The sequence below is a fragment of the Mytilus californianus genome, unplaced genomic scaffold (genome assembly GCF_021869535.1).
Source record: "Mytilus californianus isolate M0D057914Y unplaced genomic scaffold, xbMytCali1.0.p SCAF_4, whole genome shotgun sequence".
Classification (NCBI taxonomy): Eukaryota; Metazoa; Mollusca; class Bivalvia; order Mytilida; family Mytilidae; genus Mytilus; species Mytilus californianus.
In genome coordinates, this window is record NW_026262690.1 from 109,657,762 (window position 1) to 109,677,925 (window position 20,164).

Consider the following 20,164-nt stretch of genomic DNA (forward strand, 5'->3'; position numbering starts at 1 on the left):
GTGGATTGAAACTGGTTTTATAGCGCTAAACCTCTTACTTGTATGACAGTCGCATCAAATTCCATTATATATTGTCAACGATGCGTGAACAAAACAGACATAAAGTGGGTTCTGAGTTTTTTCATGTTTTTGTGAAATTTAATTTATATTTCTCTATACGAGTTTAATTTTATTGTATATATCTATATCGCATATACACTCTGAAAATTTTTCTAAGCCTCCTAAACAAACATTGAAATTAAATTAACCATCGTCTTAATGAATGTCTTCTGTCAAATGTTTAAAACAAATTATGCATACATATATCAATATGCAACTAATTTTTCTTTTTTTCAAAACGAAGAATAATCAGATGTAATCAAAAACATTTTTCATAGTACATGAAATAGTATAATCTGAAACAGTCATACTGTCTGTACATCATATAAATTGTAAACATCATGGTGTTTAATTACCATATACATCTACATAAATCTTATATTCCGGCATTTATGACTGTACTTAATACGCTTTTGTTCCATAGAATGTTCCGATCAGCGATACGTATTCACTTGAGTATATTAAACAAGGACTTTTAACGTATATATTACATGCTATTATCATTTTTCCCAATAGTTGTATACTATGATAGAAAATACTTACAGGTGCAATTATCAAAATCGCTTGCATTAAGACTTGACAGTCGAATATTATGCTGATCCAAACAGGTTACTATCTCGTCGTCGAACGATATTGATTTAAGCCAGGCCCAAAAGGGAACATTACAATCACATACTAAATCGAGATACCTGTTTGAATTTGAATCATATGAAGTATACGAATTAATTTAAAAACAAACATCTGCAAGAAGATAACGATAAGAGAAAGACAATGTTTCATTTACTGTGTATTCGTCTTCTAGAATCAACGCTTCATAAATCAGTCACTTAAATGGACTCACCAAGTAATATCAATTGTTTTCTTTGTTTGCCTAATTTCATAAAGTTTGAATTGGCTAATTTACTGATTTCTGTTCACTGATGGAATTAACTTAAAAGCTTATCTTTCTTTTTGTAATTTTTATATGCCTTCACTGGGATTCGACACCCTCCTTGAAATCTCTTATGTGTGACAGACATCAACACATCGACGAAACCTCTCAGCTACCAATTTAGATGTTTATGTTTTATACATAAATACATATGATATACATCGGTAAAAAGGTCCCACAAAGCTTGTACCTTTATATATACATAAAAGGCAATCATATAGTACAAGTTAGTAGCCGCGATGTTAGCAAGGTTAAGATGAATGAGTTGATGAAACAAGTTAAAGGTAGAGACTTGTAAGTTTAGGTTCCAATTCTGAATTGTTGTTTCGGTTCTTTTTTTTCCGTTTTATCTTATGGTGGTTATTTATGTAATTATAGCGAGGTTTGCTGTTTATTTTTGGATCATTGTAACCCCGATTTGTTTTTGCTCAATCGATTTAAGTCTTTTGAACAGCGGTATACTAATGTTGTCTTTATTTTGCATATTTGAACAAAAATGATTACATTCAATTTGTACATTTTTATTTTATAGATATACGTTGATATAGTATGATTTTATCTGTTTTACTACATATCTTTACAAAATTTTTTTTCGCAAATCCCTATGCGAATTAATCGTGATGTGCCTAGAATTAAGCTTTTTGCTAGCAATTTAAATAAAAAACGTGTTATATATACTTAGCAATAAGTTCGACAAATGTTTGAATATGTCCTATTTTGTAAAAATATATACAGATAAAATTCAGATGACTGATAATGTAAAATCAAACGTGTTATGTTATATTTGCAATCACTATATAACTAAGTGTGAATTTAGATTTATAAATGCATCGTTGACCATGATTGCATTGTTATATACAGTCATTAACACGCGAATGATATCTGGTTGATATCCTATAGCCGCAGTAAAATTTTAAAACTGACAGAATATTTGCACTTTATAGTAGATGAAAAAAATTATGAGTAAGGACAGGCACGTTCTCATTCATTCGAAAATGAAATAGTATGCTGCTATTTATCTAATAAACCGACTTGATATGTTGTAATGCAATGAATGCATTTCCAATCAACTTATGCAAAAAAATCTTAATCGAAAAACATGGGATATGGAGTATCCATCCATAATCTAACATCGTTTATGCACAGCAAAAAAACATAAAAAAGCAAAGGAACATTTCTTGTATTGCTGTTCTTCATCTAAAAGTCAAAATGAGACCGTCAACACGGAGAAAAAAATCTCTAACCACAATGCAAGCTTAAAACGTCCCCTAGCACCGACATGAGCGGAATTCTTTTCAAAAATTATTAGGATAGACTCTTTGCATCGGAAATAAACACATTTATTCCAGAACCTACTGTTGTCATGATGTGGGTTATGTTCTCGTCATATATTGTACGATGGTATGATGCTAAACCCCTAACGAGAGGGGTTGTACTTGATTTTCATATCTTGAACACATACATTTGTAATCTCTCAACCAGTTTAACTGAGGTCTGGAGCTTGCATGTCAGTAACTGCTAGTAGTCCCTTGTTAATTTATGTATCATTGTCATTTTGCTTAGTTTCGTTTGTTACCTATTCTGACATCGGACTCGAACTTCTTTTAAACTGAGTTTTACTATGCGTATTGCTGTGTGTTTGTTTATTCTACATTGGCTAGAGGTGTAGGAGGAGAATTGAGATCTTACAAAACATGTTTAACGCCACTGCATTTTTACGCCTGTCCCAAGTCAGGAGCCACTGGCCTTTGATAGTCTTGTATATAGATATAAGATGTGGTATGATTGCCAATGAGACAACCCTCCATCAAAGTCAAAATTTATAAAAGTAAACCATTATAGGTCAAAGTACGTATGTTTTGTTTTTATTTAAGTTCATTTGTCTATGTTTTGTAGTTTGATGTGACGTTCATTCCCATTGAACTAGTACACATTTTTTGTTTAGGGACCTCTGTGTGCGAGAATTTCTTGCTGTGTTGAAGACCCTGCTGCTGTTTCTTGCTCTTTGGTCGGATTATTGTCTCTTTGACACATTTCATTTGAACATGTTGAAAGATGTAACACCACCAAATCCAGCCCGCGCAAACAAGAACGTACCAGTAGGTATAGTTCACATTTAAAACAAAATAGATTCTTCGTATAGGTGTAGATATAAACCTACATAGAATTTATCTCAGTAGTACATTCTTAGTCGCGTATACGTATAAAAAACGTCCAGGTTACGGATATAAAACACTGTCGTGATTATTTGCAGTTGTTATGCCATAAAAATAGAAGAAGGAATCCTAATTTGTTTTGACAAAATCTTTTCCATTTGTCCGAAGAAATGTTTGATAATATCGCCAGCACACAAAAAAAAGGATATTATATATTTGTAAATAATATCAGTGCGCAAAAAACAAATGAAAATTTAAATCTGTTGTACGATACAATTGAATATCTATACAATATTTAGTGATTTTTTATAACGATTTTCGAAAAATAGAATAATGATGTGAATGACAAGATTAAAATTTGTTTTGCTGTTATAGCATATAAACGTTGAAAAATAAAATCTCACACCCTTCTACTACCAAAATTAAAGACAATACAAAAAGGAGGATAATGCAATTATCTGATACTGCAAACAATCACTGATTATTGATTCGATATTGAGTGTATACTTACAGATTTTTTAAATTAATGTTATGTTCAAATGTGTCATTCTTGACAAATATCAAATTGTTTCCTCTCAAATCTCTGAAAAAAAATAATTGTGATTAACTCTTGGATATCAATATGCATTCAAATTAGCGAGTCAAAGGGTAAGATGATAGAATTTAGAGTAAAATTTCATAAGAAAATATTAATTACTTATTCTACTTTTTACCAAAACTCTTTTACACTAACATTTATTCGTGGTCGTAAGGACTTTCTGAATATCTACTACTAATGATTTCACTTGAATAATGATCACGCTTTAAATTAGAAAGATGACGAAACATAGTTTAATTGACTTAAGGTCATGATTCCTTTTACATCCGAATAAAATACTGAAAAAATGTTAACATACAAGTAGTTGAGCGCTGGCATCACTTCAAACGTTCCTCGTGGTATTGTAGTAATTTGATTGTTCTCCAACTTTCTGTAAAAAAATGATAGTTGTTCTGTATTACTGACGTAAATATTTTAGGATTACTTGTAGTCTTCTTACAAAAGGAACTATTTTAATACTTAAACAGTAAAGAGTTTTTTTCAGTTGAGTAGTACTCGTTCAGTACACTGGTGACCGTGTGCGTTTAACTATTGCTCCGTTTGGAGTCATTAAGATTACGACCCCTTGTAATCGATGCCGTGCCGTTAAACTTATACTTAAACTTAAATTCAAAATATGCATATGTGATAATTTATATAATTTTTAGTTGTATACAAAAAATAGTGAAATATCGAACTGAAACAATCAGACATTTATTATTAGCACCCGGTTCTCTAAATAACAAAACATAAACAACATCAAGATATTGCATACTAAAGTTTTCACTAGTTTTTGCTAATTCCTATGTTGTGTGGAGACTGCCATGTATTCAACCTGTGTAAATTACAGGTACTTGTTTCATATTAAATTTATGTCAACTTCATTCGACATGACCCACAGAAATTCACACGGTACCCATATTTTTGACATTTATACCTATTATGTCTGTTTGTTTTGTTCACACATCGTTGTAAATATAATGGAATTTTATGCGACTGTCATACAAGAGAGAGGTTTAGCTAGCTATAAAACCAGGTTTCATTCACCATTTTCTACATAGGAAAACGCCTGTGCCAAGTCAGGAATATGACAATTGTTATCCATTCGTGTGATGCGTTTGAGATTTTGATTTTGCCATTGGATTAGGAAACTTTCCTTTTTGATTTTTTTCTCGCAGATCAGTATTTTTGTGATTTTTTTTTTCACGTATATAAATCAAAACTTAAAGTTTTTAAGAGTCTTTTTGTGTTGTATTACATAATGTTTTGTACATGTTTCTCGTGTTGTTATCAATTCCGATGTTATTGAACTTGGTGCTTTTTGGCTTATTTTAGACTGTTGATAAATGCGTACACCATAAACATGATGATGAGGTAAACATCAGGTTTAAGTGTGTATCCAATTTCCAATCTCACACTATCTAACAAATATAAAAATCACTCAATGATAAAAACGCCAGATTCATAAGTATCAGAATAAAAAGATGTATAACAGTATTAAAAAGACATGCTGCATAAAAATCATCACTATGTGCTAGACGTACATTTAATGCCGCTGCAATTGTTTACACCTGTCCTAAGTCAGGAATCTGATGTTCAGTAGTTGTCGTTTGTTTATGTGGTTCATAAGTGTTTCTCGTTTCTCGTTTTTTATATAGATTAAACCGTTGGTTTTCCCGTTTGACTGGTTGTACACTAGTATTTTTTGGAGCTCTTTATAGCTTGCTGTTCGGTGTGAGCCAAGGCTCCGTGTTGAAGACCGTACCTTGACCTATAATGGTTTACTTTTATAATTGTGACTTGGATTGAGAGTTGTCTCATTGGCACTCATACCACATCTTCCTATATCTATTAACATATACTGTGAACGTAACGGCATGCAAGTTGTACCTCTTTCTGAATACACAGGGGGATCTAGACTGCTGTTATAAACATAACGTAAGTGTATTACCCGTTTATAATCTCTAAATTTTCAGACGGGAAGATATTTTGGAAAATTGAAAAACAAAACATATGAGGAATGTTGCTTCGTTGCCATTACCAACAGTGGAGGGATGTTACTACCATGTCCATTATAAAAGAGGGACGAAATATGTCAGAAGGACATTCAAACTAATAGATCAACAATAAACAGCGCCATGAATAAAAAAGACAAAAAGACAAACAGACAAATAAAAGTACACAAGACACGAACCCCACCATAATGTGATCTGAGATGTCCGGCAGGGTAGGCAGATCTTGCTCCACATGTTTAACTGCTCATAATAGTTTTCAAAAGGAACACAAAAAGTAGAACCAACGTGGAAAAACTAAATTTTTGCATATAATTTAAAACAATCCTAGAGTGAGTGTACGCAGTGTAGAATTTACTGTCTATTGTTGCATAATTATGTAGAATTTACTGTCTATTGTTGCATAATTATCAACTTATATATCCCACCGAGTCAAATGAAATGAGATCATTAACTTTTATAAACAGTTTGTTATGTAATAGAACAATGTCCTTTATTCTGTCGATACTTACAGCTTGGAATAGTACAAGTAATTTTTTCTCTGACTATAAATTTACATTAATTACATTGTATGATGGGTGTGTATTGATTGATATTCATGTCATATAAACACAAATATTTATAAGTTTTTATTGGATTGAACTAGCTTTCAGTTACTGCGAGTACGATCGGGTCTTTACGTTATCGTTAGTGATTTCATTAGCTGTTATTGTGCTTTGTGTCGATTTCATGAGATAAGCCCTTTTCTACTGCTTTTTATAGTTTGTACTTATATTGTGCTGTTACACCACTGCCAATGTTAGGGGGAAGGGTTGAACACCCGTCATATCTTCATGTGTCTGTCAAAAGTTGGGTGGCTGTAATTGATAGGTACTCGTCTATAGATATAAGAAGATGTGGTATGAGTGCCAATGAGACAACTCTCCATCCGCTGTAAATCACAATTGTTTTGGTTTTTTTTTCGCCGGTTAACAAGATTTACCCCTATTTTTTGTATTAATTTTCTGAAGTTATGAACCTGTAATTTTAGTTTGTTTTTGTATATCTGTTTTTTGTATATTAATTTGTACATGAATCAGGCCGTTCATTTTCACGCTTGAGTTTGTTTTACATTTTTCATAGAAATTGACAGTGATGCTCGGTTGAAAGCAAAACATTACGATAATCAAGATGATTACCGGGTTTGTACTAGCATGGGCTACATATGGAACAGGATCTGCTTTTATTTCCAGAGCACCTGAGATCACCTCCAGTTAATGGTGTTGCTCAGTCTTTAGTTTTCTATGGTGTGTTTTGTGTTGGTTTTGATTATTGCAAAAAGCCGTACAATGACCTATAGTTGATAACATCTATGTCATTGGGTATCTGTTGTAGAGTTGTCTCATTCTCAATCATACCACATTTTCTTATAGTTGTATTGCTAAAAGATATTAACAATGTCTTCTGGGTCAGCAAGGGTTAAATTGACTCTTGGTTATGTTTTCTATTACTTCTGAATTAAATATTTTAACATTGTATACATACAGCTCGATGAGCGCTGATAGGTCTTGAAACGATCCTTGTTGTATTGTAGTTATTCGGTTGTTGTTCAATTGTCTGAAACAGAAATATAATTATATTTCTATATAAAAAAGGCTGGAAATATAAAAAGACACATTCTAAAGGAATCCATTGAGCAAAATCCACCAAAGCTGCAGTTTGTATAGTACAATAAGCAAACACGACAAAAAAACACAATATAGTCAATAAAAATAATACTAGAAAAAATAAAGCCTGAACCACATGATCATCACAATAAAAAAGCAGAGGTTAATCTTAGGCACTCCGGTACGCATGGTATATAACAAGTACATAGTTGTGATAAAACTCTCTCTGTGGTGTCACAATTGTGGAAAAAGGAACGAGATTCCGGTGACGACAGTTTACTTTTATCCGTGGTATTACTTCAGCTTCACCATGTTTACCTTTTTGAATCATAGGTTCTGTAGTTTCTTTGTAAGCGGCCACCTTATTCCTAGGAAATCATGATAGAATACACAAGCTCTGAAGATAGATACTCCATATGCAGGAGCTGCTCACAGTGAAGCTTTTAGACTAAGAGTTGCCAGTGGTGAAGTTGAAATCATCCCTACATAAATTTTACGGACACCATCACCAGTTATTAAATATCAATTTCACAGAAAATATCGGATATGTTCCAGATGTCGTAATTACACTCCCGTCCCCTTTTCCCCGAATGTGACCTACCGAATTAGACTTATTACGGGTTTTGTACTAACATAAAGGGTATCACATGTGGAGCAGGACCTGCTTACCATTTTGAGCACCTAAGATCACTCCTATTTTTTGGTGGGGTTCGTGTTGCTCAGTCTATAGTTTTCTATGTTGTGTTTTTGTACTGTTGTTTGTCTGTTGGTTTTTATTTCTTTTTTAGCCCAAAGCTTTGTCAGTTTATTTTCGACTTATGAATTTGAATGGCCCTATGATATATTTTGCCTTTCTTTTTTGTATACTTAATTATTTATACCTGCCGTGTGCAAATAAAAAAAAATCAAATGCATGTATATTGTGAATTAGACTTCAAATATACACACATTCAGCACCTGAGATATCAATACCAATTATTAAACCATTGCTCTCATTCATTTATAGTTGTACTTACAGATATCTTAAGCTATTGAGGTTTTCAAAAGAGCCATTATTGACAATTGTCAAAAAGTTTCCGGACAAATATCTGAAAAAAATTGTGAAAAATCCTTTAATGTTTTTATTTAACCCATATCATTTATAAACGTCTAACAAAATAAACAACACGATCACATACACACATGTCCATTGTTTTCCTTTCATCTATTTGAGATTTAGATTTTATGTGGTAAACATTGTGACTAAAATTGAAAGGGTATTGCAGAAATGTTTCATGTCTTGTATGTACAAGTAAGTACAATAAATATGTCTACTAGATTTAAGACATTATATCTAGTGTGCATACTTCATATTCGTCTTGACTATGAATGCAGCTGGCACAAACCATATAATTCATTGATTCCGGCTCCAAGCGACTGCGACATACATTACTTACAAAAGATGGTAAGTGATTCTTCATTTAGTTTTTTTATTCATTCAAGGTAATTTTATTAATTATCCGATATACATTTCTTTGTAACCATAATGCAAGTAATCACACGTTAGGCAAACAATAATAGATAACCAAACACTTATATTTACACATTATGACCTTCTAAAATTCAAACTGACCATTATTCCGTGCGTTCATCGTGTATTCTTAATCGTGTATGGTGCGTGTATCGTGCGTGTATCGTGCGTTCATCAATCATTCATTCTTAACCGTGTATCGTGCGTTCGTCAATCGTGTATAACTGTGTACATCAGATAACGTGAATTTGTCAAACGTTCATCTCTAATCGGGTAACGTTCATTCATTGCGGTTTTTATATGATAGTCGGTTACAGAGCTCATCAAAGCTTATATTTTATCTCACGGTTAAAGTGTATATATATGTTCCGACTTTAAATAAAATTTACATTCATACTTACTTTCTTGTGAACACTTAATTAACTTCATCGTACATAACGTTCATACAGATTCATGAATTTTTGTTTAAAATTTATTTATCATCTGTAAACATTTCGTGGTTATTCAGTGAATCTTGGCTGGGACTGACACATTTTAATATAATGATACATGTTCTACGTACAAACAATAAAATGATGACATTTCTACGACAGAACAGTTAAAATTGGAATTTCTATTCAACTGAGCGAAATGGGCTTAAAAATATACTGTTGGCCAACTGTTATTTGTTAAAAAATATTCCGCCAATTAAAAACAACAGTGCTTTTGCAAAATTTAGATGTGGGGTAGCTCCACTAAAAATAGAAACTGGAAAGTATGAAAGAAAAGAAGTCCACGAGATGACATGTGTTGTAGCTCTACTATTAAAGATGAACTTCATGTCATTTTAAAATGCCCATTATATGTAGATTTAAGACAAATTATGATACATTAAGCTAAACATTTTAATGAACATTTTAACCTTTAATTATCAGATAGCGAAACATTTATATTTTTATTTAATAACGGCAATGTTGCTGCTATAGTTGCCAAAAACATCAACAATATTTCATTGAAAAGAAACGGCATTTTATTTCCTAGTTCTCAAAGAAAAAATGTTTTATCTTCATATAGTACAGGTGGACACTGTAAATTTTAAATGTAAATGAGTAAATATATTGTGTCTTAAAAGTCTCTCATTATTCTTTTTAAGATTGGTACATACAATGCAAATGTTTTAATGTTTTATGTTTATTTCTGTGATTCTCATTTTATGTTTGTATGTGGTGAGACTATAATAAAATATTGAATCAGTATTAACATGATTAATGTTAAACTTGACTCATTTCTCCAATGTTGAACAATGCAAGATTATAATTCTTCGCTTATTTGGCAAATTCATATTCTACTAAATATTCAAACATTTAAGTTTTGGTAAATACCATTACAAATATAATTTTTGTCTTCGTTTCTGATGGTCACGTGCACGTAAGGTTATTCCATTGAGAAAATACAATATACAAGATTGTCGGGTAAATGTGGATTGCGGATTAAGATTTTAGATGTCAAACATGAATTAACTAATTAAACTGAGGCGAATTTAACACGAATATGTATTTTCTCTTCAACAGTGTTTTTATTCTCTGTTCTTTATTTTCATTTAAAATAAGCTAAATATGTTTTGTGGAAAATTTAATACAAATAAACATATGTATTTGAAGGCATTTTTTTAATTAAACAAGTATAAGATCACGCAAATATATCCCGTATTCCTTAAGAAGGATTTTAAATTGAGGAACTTTTTAAACTTGAAATTGTGTTTACGAGTTTAAGATATTCTTTTTTATTTAAATTTTTTGATAAAATAGTTAAATATATTGTATTATCATAACAAGTCTTTATTTAAATGGAATAAACATGGAACACTTTCACAGATTCACTTTTCATTGTGTTCATGGTTGCATATCAAGGACACCGTTTTTAATGTATGTCTAAAAGATTAATATCCGAAAAACTAATTCACAATAGTACTTTGTATTAAAGAATGACGGATTATTTTACCATGGAGGGTATTTTTTGTTCCGTTACTGAGGACTTTTTTTTGTCCTTTATGAATCCATATGAAAAATTTGACTCCAATAAGGATAAATTTTATCTTATAGAAAAATCGGTAGTTTTTATCCGATAGATTTTGTGTTCATCTTTATCGGATATAAAATATTGAAAAATACAAACAATTAATTGAAGTTTCGTATGCATCTATCACGATCCAGCAACTTTTGACTAGTATAAAGGGTTGCCTTGGTTTTATAGCTCAAAACGGTATTATTTGTTTTGCTTTACATTTGGGTTAAATAATGAAATGTATGTTTTCAGAAATTTACACAAGTTTGATTTCGGCTTTGACTCCCGGGGACACTGTCGTTTACAGTAAAAGACGAAAATCTACACATGTACGTTCTTATGAAAAAGAAGTTGTGGTATGATTGCCAATGTTCATCATTATATCATAATTATTGTACTCCCCCTAATAATGAATCTATAATATATGCCACTGGACGTTAAACGATCAACTATTAATTCATCCATCTTATCCTTTTAGTTTTGTGATAATTTGCATATCAAATACATGAAACAACAGGGGCGGATCCAGCCATTTTAAAAGGGGGGTTCCCAAACCAGGGCAAAAAGGGGGGGGGGGGGTTCCAACTATATGTCCCCATTCAAATGCATTGATCGTCCAAAAAAAAGGGGGGTTCCAACCCCCTGAACACTCCCCCTGGATCCGTCACTGAACAACTGCAGAGTTTCACTAAAGTTAGAAGGCCGATATTATTGCACATATAAAACAGACATTAACATCGATCCCTACGTTTTGATCCCCTCACAAAACAACACTTTATAAATTTCATGCATCTATAACGCTTTTCTGGATTTTACTTTCAGTAGGAACGCTCAATGCTAAATATTTGAAAGCCAAAGAATGTATAAAATAGATAGGAGTGTAGAGCTATGACCAATAAAGGGCCTATACACATTCACAACATTCTGTGTATTTATGTGTCTGTCCAAAGTCAAAAGCACGTAGTTCAGTGGTTTTCGTAACATCAATTCTGTTATATACATGTATTTGGGCTTTTTTTGTGGCAAGATACATGTAGCTTTGAAATAAAGAAGGCCGTAAGTTTGCTCAATTGAATTGTTTCATATTTTTTTCATGTCGGGGCGGGGCCTTTAATAACCGACTTTACAGTTCCCGTATTTTTTCATTATTGAAGGTCGTATAGATATAACTGCTAGCACTCCTCTTGATTTGAACTTTCTTGAATAGTTGACTCACTAGCAATTATACCACATTTTCTTATTTTTACATAAGCCTTCAATCCATCAAAAGCCAATTTAGTCTGCTGTAGCTGAAACCTACGTTTCTTAAAAAAAATCTAAATTTATATACTGACAATTTAAGAAATGTTTGTCATAGATATCTGTTCGTGATATAAGTATCAAAATATTTTAGCTATGAAGATGTGTAAACCCTTAAATAAACCCTATTTCTTTGGGCAATACCTACGGGAATTAAAATAATAAAAACCATTAATTGAAAATCGGAATATATATGTGTGTATGACTCGGAGGTCAATGGAGATCATAAAGATGGCCACACGTGAAGTGCGCTGGTCTGCGCCGAAGTGCGATGAGCTGTTCGATGGTTTGCGATGGTTTATATAACGCGGGATACCTAGATTAAAGTCTACAGACGTGCAATTATTATGAGCAGTATATTTGTTTCAATGTCAGTATATAAAGCATTTACTAGTGTAATTGTCCATGAATGTAATAGTTAAAGTTGCCGCGTACTAATTTAGAGATCGTCCTATTTGATGTTTTGCATATGGAAATTATTCTTGCTTCAATATGTATCTTTACTTAATTTGTTCCTCTAATGAGATCATCATTTACCGTTATATAATCATAAGAATAGTTTCACGGTGGACCCGCATGTATTGAGGGAATGACACTTCATCGTACGTAAAAACAAATCTTTCGTATATTTCCCGTTTCACAGTCCTACATGTATATTGAATTTTACCCACAACTCAGAAAGTTGACCAGCGCGGCGTATGCTTAAACCTCTTATTCTAGATGTCAGGTAACTTACTCGTGTTTATGTTGGATTGCTGTCTGATTGACGAATATCCATCATTTTATATATATATATATAGCAAACAAATTTAAATTATATATATATATATACATTTAAATTTGTTTTTTAGGGATGCATCCAGTTGCACCTTTTCATTTAAAATATATTTCCGTGAAGTAATCTCAAAAGATTACTCACTTCAATAAAAAATAAATAAGGGAAATGAAACCTCTTCTCGCATGTTGCACTTTGTGTAATTGTTCTCTTCGACAAAATACTGCCTTGAACTCAATTTTGGTATAAATATAAAGAAGCCACATTTGGTTCTAAAGCTAGGTAAAGCCTATCTCTTGATATAGGCTCTTAAATTCGGCATCTTTTAGAGACCGACCGTGCTTGGCCTGTATAGCCAGTCAAAGTCGCTAAACTCTCATTATCCGTTTGGAGATTTTCTGAAAATACGATGGTTACTGTCTCATTAGAAACTAAAACCTTATCAAATATGGTGGCCTTCGGCTGTCATCTGCTCTTTTCGGGTTGTTGTCTCTTTGACATATTCATCATTTCCATTCTCAATTTTAAAATAACTAAAAATATGATAAACAGTTGTCAGATCAATATTCATTTAACAAGCCAGTGCGTTGATACATGTTATATTCTACTGAATTTACTATATCCGTTATTATTACGTAATTATATAAGTCCCGTGTCCAGGTAAAAATAACAATTTGTTGTTTGGATGTCAGGTGAAAGTGACAACGGGTGGTATGTATACTTAAATGTTTATCGTCTTCCATTATACATGAGGGTGTGGATGGGGGTTTATAGAATAGAAAATTATTGACCAAAAAATAAAGAATACAAAAAATAACCAGACAAATATATAGAAAAGAAAATGATGAGGTACTAGAATATATGGAATAAAGAATGATCGACAAAAGGTATAACGATTAGAAAAAATTGCCTAAAATGATAGAATACAGAAATAATGAATCCCTATTCAGACCCTCATAATCTGACGATGACATTTAGCTTTAGGACAATTATGGGCATGTGATACAGTTTTAGAACCACAGTGATTTTTTTTTTACAAAAGTTCACATATATACAAGCTAATTTTTACAAAATCAATTTGTATATGTAATAAAAATTATATTTTCATGTGCTAAATTTAAAAGACAAATGGGTTTGAATTATTCGACATTTACTTATAACATTTCGGTTTCTTGGACATTTTTGTCCTTTGACCAGACATCCTTAACTTTTTTGTTTCAAAAGATAAAGATATGCGGATTTCGGTAAAGAGATTAGGAATATCTTCGTTACAAAATTTGGCTTTACATTTGTGTAACAATTCTTTGTTAATATTTATTTTTTGTGAAAAGAAATTGATACAAGAAGAAAAAACGGTATTTTTTTGTATATTTATCTAGTTAAAAAAAAGTCGGTAATTTCTTCATAAAAGTTGCAACGAATAATCTTCATACAGTATCAAGCAAAATGTCATGTCTAAAATGAGTGGGCCATAACTGATAACACTTTTTCCTTAAAAAAATGAACAAATAATTATTTGGATAAGAAAATAACCCAGATATTTAGATATATTAGAATAAAAATATTTTTTTTATTTTTTTAAAAATCATTTAATAATCATCGGTTTATGATTAAATGAAAAATATAGAAAATTGTTAAGTTGTTTTTAAGGAAGGAAAATAATGTTTGTCCCGAGAAAAAAGCCCCCCCCCCCCCCCCCCCCTATAAATGATCATTAATTTATCTAAGTGGGGGCTTATATTTGGAGACCGATCGCGAGGCCTGACTGCCATAAACAACAGATAACGAACAGCAAACAGTGGATACACCAATTGATATGTATGAAAGACAACGGCGGACACAAAATGATTGCACTGAATAATTTCAACCACCCTTGAGATCGTTTTTTTTCAAATCTCCTTATCAAATTAGAAATGCATTTTAAAAAACCTTGGGATATCTTTTACAGTTTGGAATTGGAATTGGAATTAAAAATTGCATTTCCCAAAGAGTTTCAGGTAAAACCCCGAGAATCTCACCTCCTAGAAATTTGAAGTCCCAGGATGTTTGAAAATATGTATGAATTTTATTACATACTTGAAATTGTATAAGGAATATAAAAAGATTCAGTATGTTTACTGTACAAACAAACAACAGACACCAAGTGATGGATACAATTGTGGCTTATATTGTTTAATTCATTTTTACTGAGAGCAAAATTTGATTGATTGATTATTCAGTGGTTGTTTAAACGTCCAGTGGCAAAAATTTCATGCATATTCAGGACGAAAAGTCGTTTCAGAAGTATATTATGAAGTATTTGGTATTACAAATGTTTAAATTTTCTCATTATTTGGTAAATTTCATTTTCTTAGCTATTTCTAATTTATTTGTACGAATCAGATTTTTCTGACAAATTATATATTTTGCTCTAAATTAACTCATACGATTCTGATAATATAAGGAACATTGTAACTTAAGTATAAAAAAAAAAGAGATTAATATGATTGTTTAATCAGTTGTTATGTATGTTCGCTCGTGTCAGTCGGATCACTGATTTTCGGCAATATCAAGGAAAAACCGGCACGTTCCAAATATTGTTCAACTACTCATTTAATGGTGATTCTTTTTCTTTATAAATTGGAATTTATGTAATAAAAATCTATCTATCTCTACCATAGTATGAAAACAGAGTACAAGTAACACGTCCTTTCTAGTCCTTAGTGGCATATTATAAGTCCTTAGCAGTGTTTAGACGTATAGGCAGAAAACAGTCGAAGGCCACCAATGGGTAGAAAATCCCGCACCGAAGGCGTTTTTCAGCTGGTCCCTAAACAAAAATGAATTTTAGTTCAGTGATAATGGACATCATACTAAACTTCGAAACATACAAATATTTCCTAAAATTCGTAACGTAAACATATGATAATTAATTAGTTAAGGTTACAAATTTAGGCAGATAAAAAGAAGGGGGGGGTCAATGCATTTGAATGGGGACATATGGTTAAAACCACCCCTTTTATCCTGGATTGAGAACCCTCTTTTTAAAAATGGCTGGAATCGCCACTCTTTAAAACGTAGCAATTTATAAATTATTTATATTAAGTAGAATTATAAAATCGATGAGTTTTATAATTTGACAACACTCATTGATATTGGAAATACTATACTACAATTAATTTATTTAACACATGGAGTGTTTAGTAAAACTGTCGACCAATCAACACAGAAAGCGAGATATCTAGAATTTGTATACCCTTATAGATTTTCATTATCATACATCAATTTTAAATGCAATTCCAAATAAAATGGCTTTGAGAACCGTGTATTCAGCGCTTATCGTTCATTCGTCAATGAATCATTCACCGTGCGTGTATCGTGTGTTCATCATTCATCGTGCATCGTGCGTGTATCGTGCGTTCATCATTCATCATTCATTTTTCGTTAATCCTCCGTGTAACGCTCATCGCTCATCGTGCGTGTATCGTGTATCGTGCATTCACCGTGCGTGTATCGTGCATTCACCGTGCGTGTATCGTGCGTGCGTGCATCGTGCGTGCGTGTATCGTGCGTGTGGTCAGTTTGAATTATAGAAGGTCTCTGTAACAGTACAACATAAGAACGAACTATAAAAATCAGTTGAAAGAGGTTTAACTCATCAGATGGATAAAAATACAAATACTACAAACGCAAAACCCTTCACAGTGAATCGTATTGTAATGGTCTTTCTACTGTAAGTTTGGTTTTGTAAAACAATTGTGGCCCGTAGATGCAGCGAATCTCCAAATTGTTCAACCCTTATCTCGTAAGGGAATATCATTTTAAGGGGTGACAATTCAAACTATTGCCTTTAAAGAGTCATGATAATATATTATTCAATTTGATAAAAGGCTTGTTAATTATTTTATTATAGTATGGGTCTGCAATCGCTACTGATGGAACTTATGTAAACTTCTAGCTATAGAATTGTTAAAATAACCTAAACAGAAACAAAACTTTGAGATGTCTCAAAGCAATAGTTGCACTGTATTGGCTTACATGAACAAACACGGATCAGTGTACAAATAGAAACAGCGTAACAGAAATAGAGTGCAACTAAATGATTATTTTGTAAATCATCATTATCTTTGACTAGGTTTTATATGTTAAACTGTTATGGACATTTTTGCTTATAAATATACCCTGCCAAGTTCAATACTTGACTCTATATTCAGTTTTTTTTTACCTAAGAATAATATTTTGTAAAAATGTAAACATACAGTCTTTGTAGCGCTGATAGGCCTTGAAACAATCCTGTCTGTATTGTAGCTATTTGATTGGTGTACAAATATCTGGAACAAATTATATTAATTTTATACAACTGTTATATATATTCTTAAAAACAAATTGGGTTGCAATATATTTTTTACAATCACGTTTGTTTTTCTACCAATTTACATGGCATGTTTTCATTAGAGTACTAATTTCCTTTATATCAATTTTTCAATACTTACACTTTGAATTATAGAAAGAAACAAATTGTTTCATATCTTTTACCTCGGGTTTTTTTTTATAGAATACTATACAGTATGAATTTTTCTCATTGTTGATGGCCGTTTGGTCACCATAATTGCTTACATCCACTTCATTTGAACTTATGCATAGTTGTCGCATTAGCAATCATACCACGTCTCCTTATTTCTACAAAGAATTTATTTTATCATATTATCTTCTTAACATATCACTTAAGGTTGATCATAAGTATATATTTTTTTAGACAGAGTTTTCTTATACTTTGCCAAAATGAAGATTTTACATGCTTTTTTCAGAAATATGATAAAAAGTATGGGTCACCGTGCTATTTTCCAAGTTATAAGTCGTTGAAAATTGCCTAAATTTGGTTAGATTGTTCATGAAAAAACACATTTGTGTGCATAAAAAGAAATCTATGAGATAGAATTTTGAAATAAATTGTGAGAAAATAGGTTTTATAAAATGTTTTAAGAAAGTAATAAGAAAAAATGGTGTCACCGAACTTGTTTTCTTGCTACAAGTAAAAATTCAAAATTTCCCTATCAGTCCAGTATATATTTTTTCCTAAAAGAGTTATCTCCCCTTAAATGGCTTATTTGAAAAATTTATTCTAAAAACACAAAATTTAATATTTGTTTATAGTACAATAGATCACCTAGTTTTCTTTATATTAATAAACAGTCTAACTAAACCAATAAATTGCAAATCTGTCTCCAAATTTGCAGAATTGAGCATATAACTAGACCAATTTTGTACTGCGATTGTACAATCCAAGATGGCGGTATACCATGAATCAACCTTAAATATATACAATCTGCTGAATATCATTTTGGGTCGTTTGTTCATTCATGAAAGCGAAGATAATCTGCACTTGCATGACTTTTCAAATATTGGTCTTTCGTTGTTGTATAAAATATTGGTCAACGATATCCATATCATAAAAAAACACTTCCTTGAGTGGATTAGAAAAATGAGAAATGTTTTTTTAACAGCGCTTGTGACGGATTATACATTCAACATATTCAATCAATACTTTTATCACAACAGTATTACATTTTTTCACTTCTGTCTTATTCTGCTATGGGGAATTTACACAATTTTGTAACGAGACTTTGATTTTGATTTTGACTTGCTTCTTAGAATGAAAATTTAAATCACAATTGACCTCCTACGTCATTTCTTGATATCGTGTTCACAATAAAAGAATTAGTACATTGTACATGTATAGGCTCACAAATGGTGACACTGCTAAGCTGCAGAACTTCAGAAAGTTTTAAATATATTCTACCACTAATTGAATCTTTATTTTATTCTTATTTGAGTCAACATAACTATTTTAATAATGTTCACATACAATCCGTCGAGGGCTGTTAGGTCTTGAAATGCTTCGTCCTGTATTGTTTTTATTTGATTGACGGACAAATCTCTGAAACAAAATAATGGTAATTTAACAATTAATTTGTTGTTATATAGTGAAATACAAAAAAAAAACTCCAAAGAAAATTAAAAATAGAAAGTCTCTTATCTATTGACAAAATCAAAAGCCCAACCACATCAAACAAATTAACTGTCATATTTCTGACATGGTACTGGCATTTCCTTATATAGAAAATGATGGACTTTATCTGGTTTTATAGCAAGCTAAACCTCTCATTGGGTGACAATCGCAAAAATGCCATTATATTGACAACAACGTGTGAGCAAAACAAACAGACATACGAGGTTATAATGTAAAAGAATTGAGTTGCATTAGTCACCATTGTGTTAAACTCATAATCACTATAAACAAACATCACTGTCAACAAAGACACACAAAATGTATGATCGCCTTTTTACATGACGCCACAATGAGAATTTCAGAAGAAGGCAGGAAAATTGAGCGTCATAATCAAATTTTGACCAATGGCGAACTCAGACCAAACGAACCACACGTACAAGTTATTCCTAATTACTAGAGTTGGTGCTTATTTTATATCAGATTTGATAATTTCAGTTAAATTCAAATGGAATTGAAACTACTAGATAAGAAACAAATATTGTTTTACAAAATTGCTGAAATAGTAATTGTCCCATATAGATATGCTAAATAAAATTGAGGTCGAGTCCCCTAGGACACTAACAGCCTGATTTTTCCTCACAAAAAGAGTTTCCGCCACATAACTTTTTTTATGGGAGGGATTGTACTTGATTTTCATATGATGGAGAAATAATATTGCGATCAGTTTAATTGAGGTCTAGACTTGCATGTCAGTAACTGCTAGTAGTCCTTTGTTAAATTATGTATCATTGTCATTTTGCTTAGTTGCTTTTGTTTCTTATCCTTACATCGGACTCTGACGTCTTTTAAACTGAGATTTACAGGTCGTATTGCTATGTGTTTGTTATCTACATTCGCTAGAGATATAGGGGGAGGGTTGAGATCTCAAAACATGTTTATCCCCGCCGCATTTTTGTGCCTGTCCCAAGTCAGGAGCCTCTGGCCTTTGTTAATCTTGTATGATTTCTAATTTTATTTTATTTATATGTTTTGGAGTTTAGTATGACGTCCATTATCACTGAACTAGAACACATTTATGTTTAGGGTCCTAGCTGAAACACGCCTTCAGGTGCGGGATTTTCTCGCTG

General features: G+C 31.9%; 2 protein-coding genes across 9 annotated transcripts in view; one reads left to right on the forward strand and one right to left on the reverse strand.

The window, feature by feature from the left end:
* Positions 1–20,164, forward strand: part of LOC127739083 (cytochrome P450 2C29-like) — a 480,581-nt gene that overhangs the window by 360,466 nt on the left and 99,951 nt on the right. The window lies entirely within an intron of this gene.
* The window catches only part of LOC127739081 (protein slit-like), a 58,757-nt gene that overhangs the window by 18,061 nt on the left and 20,532 nt on the right, over positions 1–20,164 (reverse strand). For all 5 annotated transcript variants that reach the window (XM_052250654.1, XM_052250652.1, XM_052250651.1 and 2 more), the window contains exons 7-13: positions 18,894–18,965; positions 17,287–17,358; positions 8,438–8,509; positions 7,300–7,371; positions 4,083–4,154; positions 3,698–3,769; positions 643–788 (exon numbers count right to left, since the gene is read on the reverse strand). In XM_052250654.1, the coding sequence (XP_052106614.1) occupies positions 643–788; positions 3,698–3,769; positions 4,083–4,154; positions 7,300–7,371; positions 8,438–8,509; positions 17,287–17,358; positions 18,894–18,965 (578 nt within the window). The remainder of the gene's footprint in view (positions 1–642; positions 789–3,697; positions 3,770–4,082; positions 4,155–7,299; positions 7,372–8,437; positions 8,510–17,286; positions 17,359–18,893; positions 18,966–20,164) is intronic.